Source organism: Garra rufa, chromosome 21 (assembly GCF_049309525.1).
Source record: "Garra rufa chromosome 21, GarRuf1.0, whole genome shotgun sequence".
Taxonomy (NCBI): Eukaryota; Metazoa; Chordata; class Actinopteri; order Cypriniformes; family Cyprinidae; genus Garra; species Garra rufa.
In genome coordinates this window covers 37,322,524-37,340,957 of record NC_133381.1, presented here as the reverse complement: position 1 = coordinate 37,340,957, position 18,434 = coordinate 37,322,524, and the positions used below count along the sequence as shown (strand labels likewise).

General features: G+C 35.1%; 1 protein-coding gene across 1 annotated transcript in view; it reads left to right on the top strand.

The window, feature by feature from the left end:
- adam12b (ADAM metallopeptidase domain 12b) overlaps positions 1-18,434 on the top strand; it is a 145,386-nt gene that overhangs the window by 5,025 nt on the left and 121,927 nt on the right. The window contains exons 2-3 of the mRNA XM_073827314.1: positions 14,162-14,268; positions 18,179-18,252. Of these exons, the coding sequence (XP_073683415.1) occupies positions 14,162-14,268; positions 18,179-18,252 (181 nt within the window). The remainder of the gene's footprint in view (positions 1-14,161; positions 14,269-18,178; positions 18,253-18,434) is intronic.

Here is an 18,434-nt window from a genome sequence, read left to right as displayed (position 1 = left end):
GTTCTATTTTATTTGGTTCTTCATTAAATGTTCAGAACATAATAAGGATTTTTTCTTATATGCAGACCAAATGAAAAGCATGTAGCAGTTTTTGTGTTCATTCTCCAAATGCAAGTGTAAATAACTGAATTAATTAACAAGTGAACATGTTTACTTGCACACGAATATTGCCTTATGAGTTAGAATTTGGTCATATTTTGATTATTTATGAATTATGCAGACATTGTGTTTCTATTCATCTGATGTAGCAGAATATATCTTTGTATTTGTGTATGTCTATAAGAATCTTTATAGTCCTGTGAGATTATGAAAAACAAACATCTTTATTATTTCAAGAACAAATTTAAGGGGTGAAGAGGAGAGATATTTACAAACCTTAAAGGAGAACTCCGGTGTGATTTTGACCTAAAGTGTATTGAATCATGATACCGAGTGTGAACGTACCTTGCATATCTCATCTCGTCTTGTCCACTGCTGTCCGAAATCTGGGGTCAGTTAGCCGATGCTCACAACAGCTTGTCAATGAAAGTCAATCGGGCATCGAAGGAGCCATGTAAATAAATCACTGTTTTACGCCATTTACGAGGCACAAAGTAGCTCCACACTTCATTGGTAGACTTCCAAGGGCCCTGACATTTAAAACGAGACATTGAGAACTCATAAAAAGCACCGGTAGTTTATTTACAAGTAGATTTATACAGACAGTAACTGCAAGAAGTTTAGCGCCCGCCGCCATCTTAAATGTAGTCACGATAAGTCGAGTGTTGAGCACCAAGGAAACTACAACCTGATACGTTGATAAGCTGATAAATTCCTTGGTGCTCGACACTCGACTTATCGTGACTACATTTAAGATGGCGGCGGGCGCTAAACTTCTTGCAGTTACTGTCTGTTTAAATCTACTTGTAAATAAACTACCGGTGCTTTTTATGAGTTCTCAATGTCTCGTTTTAAATGTCAGGGCCCTTGGAAGTCTACCAATGAAGTGTGGAGCTACTTTGTGCCTCGTAAATGGCGTAAAACAGTGATTTATTTACATGGCTCCTTCGATGCCCGATTGACTTTCATTGACAAGCTGTTGTGAGCATCGGCTAACTGACCCCAGATTTCGGACAGCAGTGGACAAGACGAGATGAGATATGCAAGGTACGTTTACACTCGGTATCATGATTCAATACACTTTAGGTCAAAATCACACCGGAGTTCTCCTTTAAAAATGAATTTATAAACCTCAACAAACCCAAAGTATGATCACCATATAATGGAACTATGGACTTTTTTATCTCACAATTCTTTTTTTATCTAAGAATTGTTTATATCTCCCAATTCTGACTTTTTTCTCGTAATTGTGAGTTTATATTCAGAATTGAGTGATATAAACTTACAATTGCGAGAAATAAAGTCAGAATTGTGAGATAAAAACTCGCAATTCTGACTTTTTTTCTCGTAATTGCGAATTTATATCTCCCAATTCTGACTTTTTTCTCATAATTGCGAGTTTATATTCAGAATTGTGTGATATTAACTTACAATTGTGAGAAATAAAGTCAGAATTGAAAGATAAAAACTCGCAATTCTGACTTTTTTCTCGTAATTACAAGTTTATATATCACAATTCTGACTTTTTCCTCGTAATTGCAAGTTTATATCTCCCAATTCTGACTTTTTTCATACTTGCGAGTTTATATATCCCAATTATCTATAGAAATAAAGTCAGAATTGTACGATGAAAACGCAATTCAGACTTTTTCTCTCAATTGTGTTTGTATTTCTCAATTCTGACTTCTTTTCTTGCAATTCTGACTTTTTTCTCGTAGTTGTTTGTGTCCCGCACTTGTGACTTTTTTCTTGTAATTCTGACTTTTTTTCTCAGAATTGCAAGTTTATATCTCCCAATTTTGACTTTTTTCTCATAATTGTGAGTTTATATTCAGAATTGCGTGATATAAACTTACAATTGCGAGAAATAAAGTCAGAATTGTGAGATAAAAACTCGCAATTCTAACTTTTTTCTCGTAACTGCGAGTTTATATCTCCCAATTCTGACTTTTTTCATAATTGCGAGTTTATATATCCCAGTTGTATATAGAAATAAAGTCAGAATTGTACGATGAAAACGCAATTCAGACTTTTTCTCTCAATTGTGTTTGTATTTCTCAATTCTGACTTTTTTCTTGCAATTCTGACTTTTTTCTCGTAGTTGTTTGTATCCCGCACTTGTGACTTTTTTCTTGTAATTCTGACTTTTTTCTCAGAATTGCGAGTTTATATTCAGAATTGTGTGATATTAACTTACAATTGTGAGAAATAAAGTCAGAATTGAAAGATAAAAACTCGCAATTCTGACTTTTTTCTCGTAATTACAAGTTTATATATTACAATTCTGACTTTTTTCTTGTAATTGTGAGTTTATATCTCCAAATTGCAACTTTTATTCTCGTAATTGCAAGTTTATATTCAGAATTGTGTGATATTAACTTACAATTTCAAGAAATAAAGTCAGAATTGTAAGATAAAAACACACATTTCTGACTTTTTTCTCGTAATTGCGAGTTTATATATCCCAATTATATATAGAGTCAGAATTGTACGATGAAAACGCAATTCAGACCTTTTCTCTCAATTGTGTTTGTAGTTCTCAATTCTGACTTTTTTCTTGCAATTCTGACTTTTTTCTCGTAGTTGTTTGTATCGCGCACTTGTGAATTTTTTCTTGTAATTCTGACTTTTTTCTCAGAATTGCTTAATTGAAACTTACAATTGCAAGAAATAAAGTCAGAATTGTACAATGAAAACTAGCAATTCTGACTTTTTTCTCACAATTGTGAGTTTGTATCACGCAATTCTGACTTTTTTCTTGTAATTATGACTTTTTCTCAAAATTGCATGATATTAATTTACAATTGCGAGAAATAAAGTCAGAGTTGTAAGATGGAACTCATAATACTGACTTTTCTTGCAATTGTTTGTATCTCGCAATTCTGACTTTTTTCTTGTAATTCTGACTTTTTCTCAAAATTGCGCGATATGAACTTTCAATTGCAAGAAATAAAGTTGATTTGTCGACTCGACATTTTCCTTGCAATTAGTCAGAAAAAAACAGTCTGATACAAACTCATGTACATGACAGATTGTATCCAGTTTTAACCACTATTAATCCCAATAAGCTCTGTGTTTTGTTTTTGTTTTGTTGTTCAATAAGAAACAGTGTCATCTCAGTTCAAGCGAAGCGCGAGTAAATGTGATCATCTCTCCCTTTACTAATTACAGCATGAAATAAACATGAATGAACATCTAACGAAAGATCTTGTGTAATCGCTCAGTCAGATCAGTTTTCCTGCTTTCTTGCATTTTTTTTAAATGAATGTTATATTACAAGAGTACTTCAAATGTGGCTATGAATCCAGTAGTATACTCATTTATTAAAAGAGAAAAACCAGTGTTTCAGATTTATATATGTGTCCAAGGATAAATATGTTTTTGAAGAGAAAATTGAACAGTTTAAAGAGGGTAATATCCTAAGATGCCACTCAAAGTTAGCCTCAAACATTTAAGATGTCGATCATCCAAACTCTCATTTCTTTCCCCGTCAGAGAGTCTCAAAATCATAATATGTAGCTGCGCATCAATACCAGTGAGCTCAGAGACTGAGAGAATGACAGACAGAGCCAGAGAGAGAGATTATTATAGCAAGGTCATAAAGTCTGTAGATTCTCTCAGTCAGTAATCTCTCTTCATTCACACCATCACACCCGCATTAGCCATTTACCAACACGCTGACTCTCTCCATCTGACACGCACACTCTTAATCTCCAGTTTTCTCACTCACTATCGCTCTTTCCTCTTTCAATCTCTCACCTCTCGTTCCGTTTCGGCAGCTGACTCTCAGATTGCTGACGGTGCTTTTTCAGGCTGTTAGGAGAGAACTAATGTATTCAACTCATCCACTCAGAAACCTGAAGACGATGCAAACAAGAAACTTATCATTAACTTGTCTGCCTAGTGGTAGAAGAAAGTCCTCATTACTGATTCTGAATTTGAGATACTTTGGAAGTGACTGGTGAGAAGTTTCCGTGAGCTGGAAAGCAATTTAGTAAGCCTGAACTGTGCCCGCTGATCACGGTGTATTCATTAAGTGATTGGTTTCGCTAAAGGAATTATGCAAATCTGGTCATTTGCATTGCTTATGGATTTAAATCAAGAAACATATTACAGTATGAGCGAGTACGTAAGCAAGAACTTTTGGTCAACATGCTGTTCATTAAAACATACTTAACATGCACTTGTGCTGGTTTGGCGATGACAGACTTTATCGAAGTATCATTTTCATTTTTTGAAACTTTTACTTCTTAATTTTACATAGATTCTTAAAGGAGTAGTTCACTTCCAGAACAAAAATTTACAGATAATGTACTCACCCCCTTGTCATCCAAGATATTCATGTCTTTCTTTCTTCAGTAGTAAAGAAATTGTTTTCTGAGGAAAACATTTCAGGATTTCTCTTCATGTAATGGACTTCTATGGTGCCCCCGAGTTTGAACTTCCAAAATGCAGCTTCAAAGGGCTCTAAACGATCATAGTTAAGGAAAGAGGGGACTTATCTAGCCAAACGATTGGTTATTTTCTAAAAGACCATTCTTCCTCAGCTGGCATGATTTAGAGCCCTTTCAAGCTGCATTTAAACTGCATTTTGGAAGTTCAAATTCGGGGGCACCATAGAAGTCCATTATTTGAAGAGAAATCCTGAAATGTTTTCCTCAGAAAACATAATTTCTTTACGCCTGAAGAAAGAAAGACATGAACATCTTGGATGACAATGGGGTGAGTACATTATCTGTAAATTTTTGTTCTGAAAGTGAACTACTGCTTTAAGGGGAGACACTGCAGACGAAAACGCTGTTTTTCATGCACCTGTCAAGTTTGAGATTTTGGGCTTTTTGGTTTTTCATGAAGTGTTTTTTTTTCAGGCTAGTGGAAAGAAAACACCCAAAAGACACTGTTAAGTCTTTATTTTATAGCACTTTATCTATTTGTGTCAATAGATTTCAATTACAATGCAGATTTTTAAAGGCCGTTTTCTCTAAATGAGTTTTTTCTCCTACACTGAGCCATAAATCTCTACTTCAGTAACGCTTACACACATCAAACTTTATTTTTATTCCTGTCTATATCCTGAAGGATTTGACTGAGGGATTTGTTCATATATAATTAGCTTGATTTTAAAATGGGGGAACACGTTTTTTTTTGTCTGTTCAAAGTTTTTTCTGAATTATGGAGTGGTAAAATGAGATACCCAAAATCCCCTCTGTGAAAACATTTTTATCTAATACTGTATGTCAAAAAAATTAAACAAGAATTTTGAAACTGACATCCAGTGTTTAGATTTTTATACTAGAAATCTTTGCAAATTAGTGCATATTTCATTAAAAAATGTGTCATTCGCATGTTTACACATAACATTTTTGAAAACTTGCAATACAAAAAATGTTTGCAATTATCAATGTAATCAACTGGGTAAGTAAGGTGATAAATATTAGTATTTTTTACCCTCTTCACCTGCAGTGTCTCACCATAAATAGATTATTTTCTCAGAAATGCATAACAATACTGAAGTAAGATTGGTCATAACTTGTGCTTTACACAGACTTAAATGACAAAGCAAGTACTTTTGTACTTTTTGTAGAAACTTAAATGTCTAATGAAAAAAGTTAACTTAAAGATGTTTGTTTATTTATTTATTTACTTTGGTAAACTGGCACTGCCACTTCTCTGAGATCAAATACATGGATGTAAAATCTGAGCGGAACGTGTGAATAATCATGCCTGTCAAGTTCCGAGAATTTCATGTAAAGCCTTTTTCAAAAAAGCTTAAAGAATACAGTAAAAAATCTCACACGTTGGATTAATTTACCCCATTACAAACATGTGCAGCGGTTCTCACACATATAATTAAAGTTCCCACATAACAGCTGCTAAACAGCTTGGAATTTTCCTTTGTGGTCTGTTTAAAAAAATTAATTGGGCTTTGTATCAATAATGAGAATATAACTGAAGATGCTAAATAAATAATTACCAAGCAGCAGCATCTAATTCATGCATTTATGCTATGTCTTTTTTTAATTATACCTCAGATCTTTGCTTTATTTCCTCTCTTTGGCCCTAAACCTATCTAGCAGAACATCTATAAAGCAATAAAGCTTCATTAGATGTGTACTGATGAATTGTTTGGCCTGCTGCTGTCAGTGCTGTATTTAGTTAGAAGCCTCAGTGGAATTTCATTTTGTTCAATAAAACATATCCGTCCGCGCATGCGCATATGCGCAAACATGTTCTCTGGGGTTTCACGTTGACACTAGACTAATAAATCTGGTCAAGTCATCAGGCCTTGCTTCAAATAGCTTGAACGTGACATGGGCGTGAAGGGAAGGAGAAAAAAAGAAGGAAAAGCAAGCAGGAGGTACACACAGCGGCATCCCAAAAGGAATGCTAAAGTTACACACTGTTAGGACAGTCGAGTTTGAATTTTATGAGCTTATGGAATAGGAAAGTGTCCACTGGTTGCACATTTCAAAAATTCAGCAGAAAAAATACACTGCCTGCATACTGTGCATCAGGGATTTATGCATGTAGAGTAAAACAGTGACCGCCCACTTCTTCAGCAGTCTTGGTTCAGGAAGTATTTTTCCTGTTAATTTCCTCCATAGGGATTCTAAAAAAGCCATAAACAAAACCAAACAACCCCAAGATGTATGACAACATTGCAGACTTTGTTTTGAAGCAAAAATGTGACCCTGGACCACAAAACCAGTCATAAGTATACATTTTTTTAAATAAATAAGATTGAATGACTATATAAGTTTTCCATTGAAGTATGGTTTGTAAGGAACAGACAATATTTGGCTGAGATACAACTATTTGAAAATCTGGAATCTGAGGGTGCAAAAAAATCTAAATATTGAGAAAGTTCTTAGCTGTGCATATTACTAATCAAAAATTATGTTTAGATATATTTGTTGTAGGAAATGTATAAAATATATTAATGGAACATGATCTTTACCTAATATCCCAATCATTTTGGCATAAAAAAATCAATCATTTTGACCCCTACAATGTATTGGTGGCTATTGCTACAAATATTCCAATGCAATTTAAGTGGCTCAGGGTCATAATTGTATTTGAATAGCAAAGCAAAGCTAGACAGTGAATTAATATTAAAAACTGCTAGAATTATTATAGGTATACAAACAAAATGTTTGTTAAAAAATAGTCAAATAATATAAGTTCTATGACAACTCTCTGAAGATTTTAGCAATGTAATAGATAGATCTGGTACCAGTGGTGAAGTACCTGGAAGCCACACTTAAGTAAAAGTACAGATATCTTACCAGAAAATGACTGGTATGTAAAAGTTTTAAAGTATGTGATAATTATTGTACTTAAGTGTAAAAAATATTTTTTAAATATTAAACATACTGAAGTATTGAAAGTAAAAGTGCAATTAAATGGAAAATATTTCATTCCAACATAAGAAAACATTGCATGGCATTTAGATGTATTTACAGCTCAGATGGGACATGGATCCATTTAACCTGCAGTTACAAATGCATAACTAATGCTTTGTTTTAAATGAATGTTTTAAATGATTTCAAACATGAAAAAAATGTGGCAGCAAGTCACTTTAAATGAGCAAGTCATTGACCATTCAAACAACCGATTCATTCAGGAACGAAGCATTTGACTGTTAATAAGTGAGTGACTTTTATCATTCAAAAAGCAGATTTATTCAATAAGGAAACACCATCTTGTGTCATCTCAAAGATGACACTGTGACCTTTGCTTGGAACTTTGTTTGTTGACATCTAACATTTAAAAAGTCACTTAATGCCAACTTTATTAAACTTGTATAAAATCAATATTACATTTGTTATCATGCTGATATCTGGCGGGAAAAAATTTACACCGTTCTTGAAATAGATGAACTAAATGGTTAAACCAAATACAGGAACTTGCTACTGCCAATAGATACAACAATACGCTGCTGTGAGTATTTAAGACATGCTGCTGCTGCATAAATAGTGTAAAATAACCCATAGCAGATCTATACAGGTGGAGCTGGGGAGATGGAGGGTTGTGAATTGTTCTAGTGAATGCTAACCAGCCTTTTAAAGGTAAAGCAGCAAGCTCATTGGCTGCGTATGCAACATGAACCAATAAGTTTAATTCTGTGAATGTAATCAATTTGCTCCATCTAGAGTTTCATGACAAAACTTGGTATTTGTTTGAAATTTTAAGAGGACTCTTATACACAATTTTTTAAAGGAATATGTAAAAATGTTGACTTACAAGTTCAACAGAAGCATATACCACTGATTTAATAACCTGCAGAACTCATAGTAGGTCAGTTTTGGGAAGTTTGTATATTGCTTTTAAAAACCTGTTTGTGTGGAGAAAGTGAATGGGATGTTTACTTCCAGAACCCCACTGTTGCACTCTATTTAGATGCAGGGCGAGTTTTGCCAAAGCTAGACACTGTGTACAAAAACATATTGTTATTTACGGATTGGGTGGTGTGTGAATACTGGTGACAATGAAATGCCTTGAGCTCGGGTAGAGTTGCTGATATGGTGTGTGACTGTGTTGCATTATGATGAGAGTTGTTGGTATGCTTTTTTTTGGGGGCTCTGATTTTAGGTCCCTTAAACGTGTGTGTGTGTGTGTGTGTGTGGGGGGGGGGGGGGGTATTGTTTTTATATCCTGGTGGGGACCTAAACCTGAATACATGCAGATTGGTGAGGACTTGTGTCACCGTGGGGACCTAAATTGAAGTCCCCATGGGGAAACAAGTTTATAAATTGTGCAGAATAAGTTTTTTTTTTGCGCGCATGTTTATACATAGTCGACATAGACACCTCAACATTTCTCACATTATCATCGTTTATTTGCTATAGTTTAGAAAATGATAATAAAATATGACAAGAACTCAGAGTTAAACTGTGTCAGAACAAATTCATCTTCATGATTTCCGATAACTTAACTTGATAGAAAGGTATGTAATGGATTACAATCAACAAAAAAATTCAGACAACTGTTAGTATAAAAATATTTATATCAATACTTTGTTGACCAATTACCAAGCAATGCTTAATTTTGTTCAGTCTGTGGTGTAAAAAAGGCTGCATTAGCAATTAAAGAAAAATATACCTACATTGACAACAAGTCAAAGTGTCTGAATAAATGTTTGGTCCCAAGTTTTTATCAATTTTACTGGTAGTTCACTGTATGAAGAAGTTTTGGCTGTAATATGCCAAAGTTTACTTTATTTTGCTATCCTCACTTACATACATTAAAAAAAATACCAAAAATTACATCTGGTGACTGAATAATTTTTGGTGTGACTATAAATAAAGAAATAGCCTGTAATGCAACTAAATGAGACGTCATCTTTGATACTCAACATTTTAAGGTGATTTCTCTAAAAATAAATAAATAAATAAATTTGAAAAAATCATCTGGATAATTAAGGAAATCTAAACTGCTTCCTGCAAGGGTATATTTGTACATACAATACATAGTATGGATCAAAATGATCAGTTTTTCTTTTATGCCAAAAACCATTAGGATATAAAGTTAAGATATATTTTGTAAGTGTCCTACCGTAAATATATTAACTTAAGTTTTGATTAGTAATATGCATTGCTAATAACTTCATTTGGACAACTTTTTAAAGGCGATTTTCTCAATATTTCGATTTTTTTTTTTTTTTGCACCCTCAGATTCCAGATATTTAAATAGTTGTATTACAGCCAAAAATTGACCCTTATGACTGGTTTTGTGGTCCAGGGTCATATATTATTAACAATATAAAAGTTATTCTTACATTTGAACTTTCAAAAATCAGATTTCACTACAAAAAGACCACAACCACAACCTGAAGTCTCTTTAGATATATTCTAAAAGGCCTTTTACTTGCTAAAAAAGTGTAAACTATCAAACAGATGACAAAAGGCATGTGGTATGTTGCATTCAACAGTGATTTCAGCAAAATTTTGACCATTTAGAGGCCTTAGAAATTTGCTGATACCATTTTCAATTGTAGTTTTTGGTGTAATATTTAGAATTAATTGAAGTAAAATAACTTGCAGTATATAATCTATCCATATTTAGTTTATTTATTGTGGACGTCAATTGACAAATCATAGACGATCGTGTTTTTCAATTTAATTTCTTTACTCATTTCCTGATTACGCACAAATGTCAGTTTTGTTCTAGTCTGCAAAGCTTCTTCCTGAATTGAATCCTTCTTGGACAAAAAGAGCAGAAGGAGTGGAGAGGGTGAATGATAATGACAGACAGGAAATTGGGTCTGGGTAAAGGAAGTGCGGGGGTTTGTGCATATCTGTCCCTGTGTGCTGTAAATTATATCCAAAATGACAGGATGTGCACAAACACATATTGAAACGTGACTGATAGCTTCCCACTGGGGAGAAAAGACATTTCCAGAGTGCTGTGCCACTTCCTGTCTCCCTCAGAATGCTGAATCGTGGGTAATAATGGGTGTCTGACAGACCAGCAGCGGAAAGCTACGAACGTGGCATGCCCTGCAGACCGAATACGTGTTATTATGAGCTGACAAGATTCTCATTGAGTATATATGTTCTCTATTTATGTCATATAGTGCACTAAGCATGTGATTTCAGAAGATGTTTGGTTCTTATAGTGTCTCACTGCAATTGTATAGTGATCATATCATTTTGTTCTAGGATGTGAGGTTCAGTGACCTTAAAAAGGGTACTATGGTATAGTTGTGGTATTTGTTGGCTTTAATCCATGTTTAAATAATTTTAAAAAGAACTGTGCTGAATAATTGCCATATTCATTCCTATAATGACAAAGCTGAATTTTCAGCAGCCATTACTTCACTTGATCCAGGTTTTCCAAAGAACTGTCTAATTATGAATATAACAAATGTTAAAACAATATTAACACTTTTTTTGATAAAATATGACAGGTGTTTGTATGTGAGTCACAGTGAGGGAAAAAAATAAAGAAGGAAGGGCTTACAGCCCTTAGACAGATGAGAAAAAACATGTAGTGTTGTCACCCCGCTGCTTCAGCCGCTCTTAAGGATGCACTTCTCTACGCTGCTCTATTGTGCATGTCTCTCTCTCTCTTTCTTACACCTCTTTTTCATTTCTTGCTCTCTCTCTTTCCATGTCTGTCGCCCTCATTCATAATGGATGCCGTAGTGTTGAGGTTCAGCTGAGGATGGAACGCTTTGGCCCTGTGGGGGCACGATGCTTTCACTGAGGGGAGAGAAAAGAGAGAAGCCCTTTGATTTAGACTGATGACGCAACTACACTCACGAAACACAGAAGCAAGTCATGCCAAGTTTATCATTCTTCTCATTAAATGCCAGTTTGAAATTCTGTAATTAAAATAGAACAAAACAGAAACATGTTCATCAGTGGCCTTAAACTTTTGGATCCCATTGTACTTAAAACAAAAAAATATATACTGATACATTGTTTTTCATTCTCCATGAAAATACTTTCAGACATTGTCAAATTGTAGCCCAACCTGGAATGCTAATTCATCAGGCATTCCTTTGATTCATCATTGTGTACACATAAGAGTGAATATATGTGACCCTGGACCACAAAACCAGTCTTAAGTAGTACAGGTATATTTGTAACAATAGAAAAAAAATTCATTGAATGCGTCAAAATTATATAAAAAAAAAGATGATCATGTTCCATGAAGATATTTTGTACATTTCTTACCATAAATATATCAAAACTTAATCATTGATTAGTAATATGCATTGCTAATAAGTCATCTGGACAACTTGAAAGGCTATTTTCTACCCTCAGATTCCAGATCTTCAAATAGTTGTATCTCTGACAAATATTGTCCTATCCAAACCATACATAATTGGAAAGCCTTTTTATTCTGCTTTCACATGATGTATAAATCTTCATTTTGAAAAATTGACCCTTATGTCTGGTTTTGTGGTTCCTGGTCACATATTTGATCAAGTGTGTACGTCTCCCAGGGTGTCGCCATGTTCACATTACATCATCTTCATCGGAGTTTCCTTATGAGCTTATAAATTGAAATTTCCGACATCATGTGGTGTTCTGTTGCACATTTCTAAGTATGACACTAACAATTCTGATTTCTGTGTTGAATGAAAGACAGCAGTCAACTCACCTTCTGTTTCTTTATACAGAAATTTATTTAAGTTGTTAAATACATAAGCTGCTATTATTATTTGAAATACCTGAAATAGAAATAGTGGAAATACTTTCTGTGTGCTCAACAAGGATGTGGGTGTATGTGTTTGATGTAACATACGACCACTGTAATCCATATTATTTGCAGTAACTTGTTAGCAACTTACATTTTAAAAGCATGCAAAAAAAATTTGTGGGAAGACTGTCATTTATTGTAGCAAAAAATGTTTTTCTTTAGGTGATGTTAAAGTACTATAAAATGCTGACCTCCCTAAAATATAAGATTGCAACATTGCATGACCATATCTGCCACCATAGTGTGCAACAGTCGTTTTTTTAAGTAATTGGTGGATTTATATATTTACTGTATATTACGCTGCTGCCACACAGATCTAATATAAACATGTGATTTCTTTCCCAGCTGTTTACCTTTACAGACATAATCGACTGTTTTTGTAGCTCATGTGTGTTTTTAACATAAACTTGTGTGTTTGACAGTTTAAGCGCAATAAGACATGAAAGAGAACTTAGTTTAGTACTCACATGCCGTGTGACAGCCGCTTTCTGTGCGCATGCTTTGGATGTGTGTGTGCTTAGAAAACCATATCAGAAGTAAAGACACAGCTCTATTCTGGAGAGGGGGCAGGGGAGAAGCAGCTCATTTGCATTTAAAGAGCATGCATGAAAACAGCGTGTTTCTGCTTCACATTAAAAATCGGCATTTTCAAAATGATATAATAAATGATTTTAGTATTCGTATTTTGAGCTGAAACTTCACAGACATATCCTGGGGACACTCGAGACTTATATTACATATTGTAAAAAGGGGCATAATCTCTGTGGGGAAAAACACTTCTGGAACCAATGCTGCTTTTTTTCTACTTCAAAATTTCAGTTTTTACTCACTATGTTAATGTCATTGCACACTGAGTCTAAAATTTTCATTCACCTTCAATACGACCTCCGAAACCTTCGTACGTCCAAAAAAAAAAATTGTATCAGGTTCGATTTTCTGCGTTTTCGCATCTGTAGCAAGCATTTTGATAGGTAAGTGTGACGAATACGAAAAATGCATACGACAATTTTGGATTCAGTGTACAATGACCTTTAGTTGCAGTTTGTTTGGAATTGCTTTCTTTGCAAAGACACTAAATGAGACTGACCACTATCTATCTTTTTCTTTAAAGTGGAAGTAAGCCTATGGGCAAAACTTCCAGTTCATTAGTGCATTCGTGCAGTAAACGGTAAAACTGTTTGCACTACAAACCAGTGTGCTCATAATTAAGATAATACAAAATAATATGGTAAGACACACCAATTTGCAATATCAAACAGCAAAACAAGCTGTTTTGCACAGCTAAAAATAAATGGATGAGACCAAAAGCTAGACCCATAAAATTTACAAATGGCTGCGCCCATTCTTACGGCAAGAAAAAAGGTAGATAAATTATTATTGTAGGCTTAGCATAGTTAATTGGGATTAGACAACAATGGAATGCTCAATAATGGAATTTTGTTTATTTATTTTTTCCTATAAAACAGACTTTATTTTATATGTAAATTGAAAGCTGCCATCCTAAAATCCCATTAGAAATCGAGAGGGAGCCCATAACCTAAGTACTAATTCTCTTCCAAGTTTTAGGTCTACAAATTTTATTGAGTTAATGGACTTTATCTCCACATCTGTTCATGCTGGTCCTAATTTACCACAGCACTGCTTACTTACTGCTGTCTTCAGTTTACAATTCCACTTTTAACTGCTGGTCATTTGAACTTCTTGCCTCTAGTACACACGCACGCACACACACACACACACACACACACACACACACACACACAGACAGAGCTCAGCTGCATCACATATTGTGTCTCTGGTTCCCACTGCAACACTAATGGGAGATTTTTTTTGTTGTTGTTGCTTGTCGCAGGGAGGCAACTAAAAAGTGTGCTCAACAAACTGGAACACTACCACACCATGGTACCACTACTGCTAGAAGGAACAGAGCAGCGACCAATCAGCTGGCTCCACTCCAGGGTAAGAAAGAACACTGTATATTGTTGCTGCACCATTTTTCAGATATTTTCCTAAACCTCTAGAAAGTAATTTTCCCTTCCGTCGATGTCTCATTGTTGTGTACAGAGTTGTGTACACTCTTTGAGCTGGATAATATATTGAGTCCAGTGCAAGTTCACTGCAGTTCGAAATGGTATAACATTAGACTACGGTACAAATTAGTTCACAATGTATGACTCCCATAGTCGGTATCATTATTGAGCCACAGCCTTTTAGCTCTAAAAGGGTCATTTGTGAAAATGAGTGAAAGGCCTGACTGCCAAACGGCACCAGAGGCACAGAGGCTGAGTGATGAGGTGATGAATCTTGAAAACTGTTTTGAGGTACATTAGATTAGATTAACTGCCTGAAGCCGTGGTGACATTGTCGCAAAAAAGTCACGGGGCCTTCGTCATTAAGGCTTAATTGATTCCAGTCTCAGCACTGAGTTACTCGAGCTCCAGTGAATGTTACAGTCAAACGTCTTCAGTAGCTCAGAGCAATGTCTGACTCTGGCTCGTGGCACTTAGAGGCCATTTCACTGCCCATTTTGCAGTGAATTCATGTGTGCTTAGAGGCTTAGGCATTGAGAAACTCGACACTCGGAGTTTGTCTGAAATGTCGGGAATGTCTTGAATGCATTGTTAGGAAAAGTTTTGTATGTCAGGAAAATGCAGTGCTAGGGAATTGCTTCGCTTTCTAAGGTGATTGCGATTGAACATTTGCAGGTGGAGAATTTGGTTGTGGTGAGGGTAGCGTATTTCAGGCAGGAAATTCCTCTCAGTATAAAGGACGTGTCAGCCTGCGCCACGAGTGGCCTGACTGATGGCCCAAAGCCATATCACTCCAGCTGGAGTGAGAGAGGAAGATATGCTTTATCAGCTGTTTAGCAAGAAAAAGTAGATGTTCACCCTATAAAGCATCATATTTGAGCATTTCTAAGGCCTAATAAACACCACAGCATTTCATAAAAACATTAAGAATTGTCAAGTTTGATTTCATGTCAAAGAAACAAAAATAACTATGCAACAGTTTCTTTTCTTCCATGTCAGTTTTTGACGTGCTGTGCCTTGTTTTCAAGAAGAGGAATGCTCAAGCATGTGTTGTGTTACTCTTGTGAACTCATGTCGAAGACTGACAAGGAAGAGAAGAAATTGTTGAATAAAGTTATTTTTGTTTTCTTTACAAAAAGTATTCTTGTAGCTTTATAACATTACAGTTGAACCCCTGATGTCACATGGACTATTTTAACAATGTCCTTACTACCTTTCTGGGTCAGAAAGCGCTCAGATTGAATCAAAAATATGTTAATTTGTGTTGCAATGATGAACGAAAATCTTATGGGTTTGGAAGGGGTGAGTAACTAATGACAGAATTTTCAAGTGTTTAATTTACACTATGAAAATAGCTAATTTACATGCACAAAAACCATAGAATACTATTTGTAAGTAAATGCAAATTAGGACATAAATCAAAAGAGAAATGCAGCACTAAATTCAACTACCTGCATACAGTAAAACTTATAGTGCACAGCATAAATGAGTACACCCCTTCTAAAACAAATTCAGCAATTCATCTTTACTTAGAAGACACATTGGGGTTCTTTGGAGATATAATGTTCCAACAAGCCTGCTTGATCAGTTAACAAAGACGAATGTCAAAATTATTCAGGAATTATTCTTTTCAAAGTGGTAAAATGTTGTGGCATTCAAAAGACTTTTGAAAAGGCTACCTACTGTAGCCAAAGCACAATAAACTCAGGTAACCTCTTTCAAGGCCCATATTTACAAATGTAGACTTTTGGGAATCAGTACTCTGGCCTCAAGAGACCAAGTCAATCATTTCGGATCCAAAAGCTTTCAAAATGTTATGTTGTTGCTAGAGGAGGAGTACAGTGAAAAGTGTCTGGTTTCCACAGTGACGTTCAGTGGTAGTAAAGCTTTTATATTGGCATGTATGACTGCTGATGGTGTGAGGGAGTTGTGCTTTATCAATGCTTTCATCAATTCACACACCACGTGTTGGCCATTTTTTCAACATGACAATGATGAAATGCATTCTTCTGACATGAAAATCCTTCAGTAGACATGCATTTCACCCAATCTTAACATTCTTTAGCACCTATGGGGGATTCTGTAGAGATGAGCTGAGCAACACTTCTCATTAAAGACCAGGGCATTTAAGGAGGTCGTCCTTCAGGAGTTAAACAGGACTGATGTGACAATTTGTCATTAACTAGTACACTCCGTGCCAAGAAGGGTCAGAGCAGTATACTTAAAGTTCTGGAGGACATACTAAGTACTAATACTAGAATAATACTAGAATATTATACATTTGCTGATTTAAATTTAGGGTGTACTCATTTCTCCAATCCTTCATTTAAACAAAATTGGCTAATTTCCGCCAATAACAGAAAATATTGGCATGTATTTTTAGTTTTTATTAAGTATATGTTTAATACATTTAAATTTTGCCATCTATACATAAATTATATTAGTGATTAGGTCTGCTTGATTATGGCAAATATCATAATCACGATTATTTTGGTCAATATTGCAATCATTATTTAACACGATTATGAGTGGGTCCAGAACTTTATATGATTGATTAATTTAAAAAAAAGATACAAATGAAAGCATAACAGCATAGTCTTCACTCTAAGAATTAAACATGCTTTGTTTCTTATAAAAACTACAGAAGTCCCTCTGTCAAGAGCAGTTAGTGATTTTGTGTTTGTGTTTAATGTTAATCAAACAACAAAAGACAGAGACAGCAGAAGGAATATTACTTGTGGCCGCTTTAAGAGCTGCACCAATCTAATATACTGTTACACACGTATTTTCATTCTCAACTGTTTACGTTCATTTGAGACATAACTGACGAAGGTTTACACGAATAATCACCATTTCGACACATATATGCATATATTTAACTGTTTAGGTACACATCTTAAGCTAAACGTTCACTTTACTTGTCCATGTTCTGTCCCGTCTCTGAGCGCAAACACAGAACAGCGCAAATTCTCTTTCGTGCTTTATAAAAAACATTAATTAATCAAGCTCGTCTCATTTTATGCAAGTCACATTACATGATTTTACGGATTTGCATGTGAAATTGGGCTGTTATAGAGAAGCGAAAATGCACAAAGGTGGCGGAATTGAAAGCAATAATCGTTTTATCTCGATTAATGTATTTCCGATTAACTGAATTTCGATTAATTGCACAACCCTATTAGTGATCATTAAGAAAGTACTTATTTTACATTTATTCATTTATGCTGTGCACTGTATCTTAATAAACGCATATTTGGACATAAACACAGAAAAAAACAATGAGAAAACAACACAAATATACAGCTTAACTGTGCAGCTGAACATTAGGCTATGAAAAAGCAGCACACAGAATTTTATCTCGTATGGACGAACCAAAAGGAATATAAAATATTCACATTGAAAGAACACCGAGAACAGGTACACCATAGAGGTTTACCACGATCCACTCACTTGAACATTTCTGGCCGTCTGTTTTTGTTATTTATCAAGAACCAGTTTATGTTTAAATGATATTTGTGTGTGCAGTTCAGTTCACATTCCCTATGTCTTTGAATGAGTTGAATAAAGATGCAGTGGCTGTACATGAACACATCAGCCTTGGCCCTGTGCAAAGTGCTTGACACATTATTATGTGCAAAATGACAGTTGGAAGGCTTCCTTTTGGCTTTATGGCTCTGTTTGGCATGCTGGATCAAATCCTGAGTCGTTCAAAGGTGTGAAGGCTGTGTGTGTGTTTATGTTTGTGTGTGCTTCAATGGAGAAGGTGCAGGGTTTAGAGTAAATTGGTAGAAACAGGAAAACAGGACATGAAGTGATTGTTTTGTTTTTCATTTATTTAGACGCCTCCCGCTTCACTTCGCATCCTGATCCAAGCAGAAGGACAACAGCTGATTTTATCTGTGGAAAAGAACCAGTAAGTCTCTCTCACAACACTCCTGACTCTCAAATCTCCACACACATGATCAAACACACAGAGTTTTTACAAAACCACATGATCTAGCTCTAGCAGGTTCACTGAATGCTGATCCTGTCTCATCAAAACAAAATACAAAAGTAACTTAAAGGCACTGTTCACTTAAAAATAAAAATTCTGTC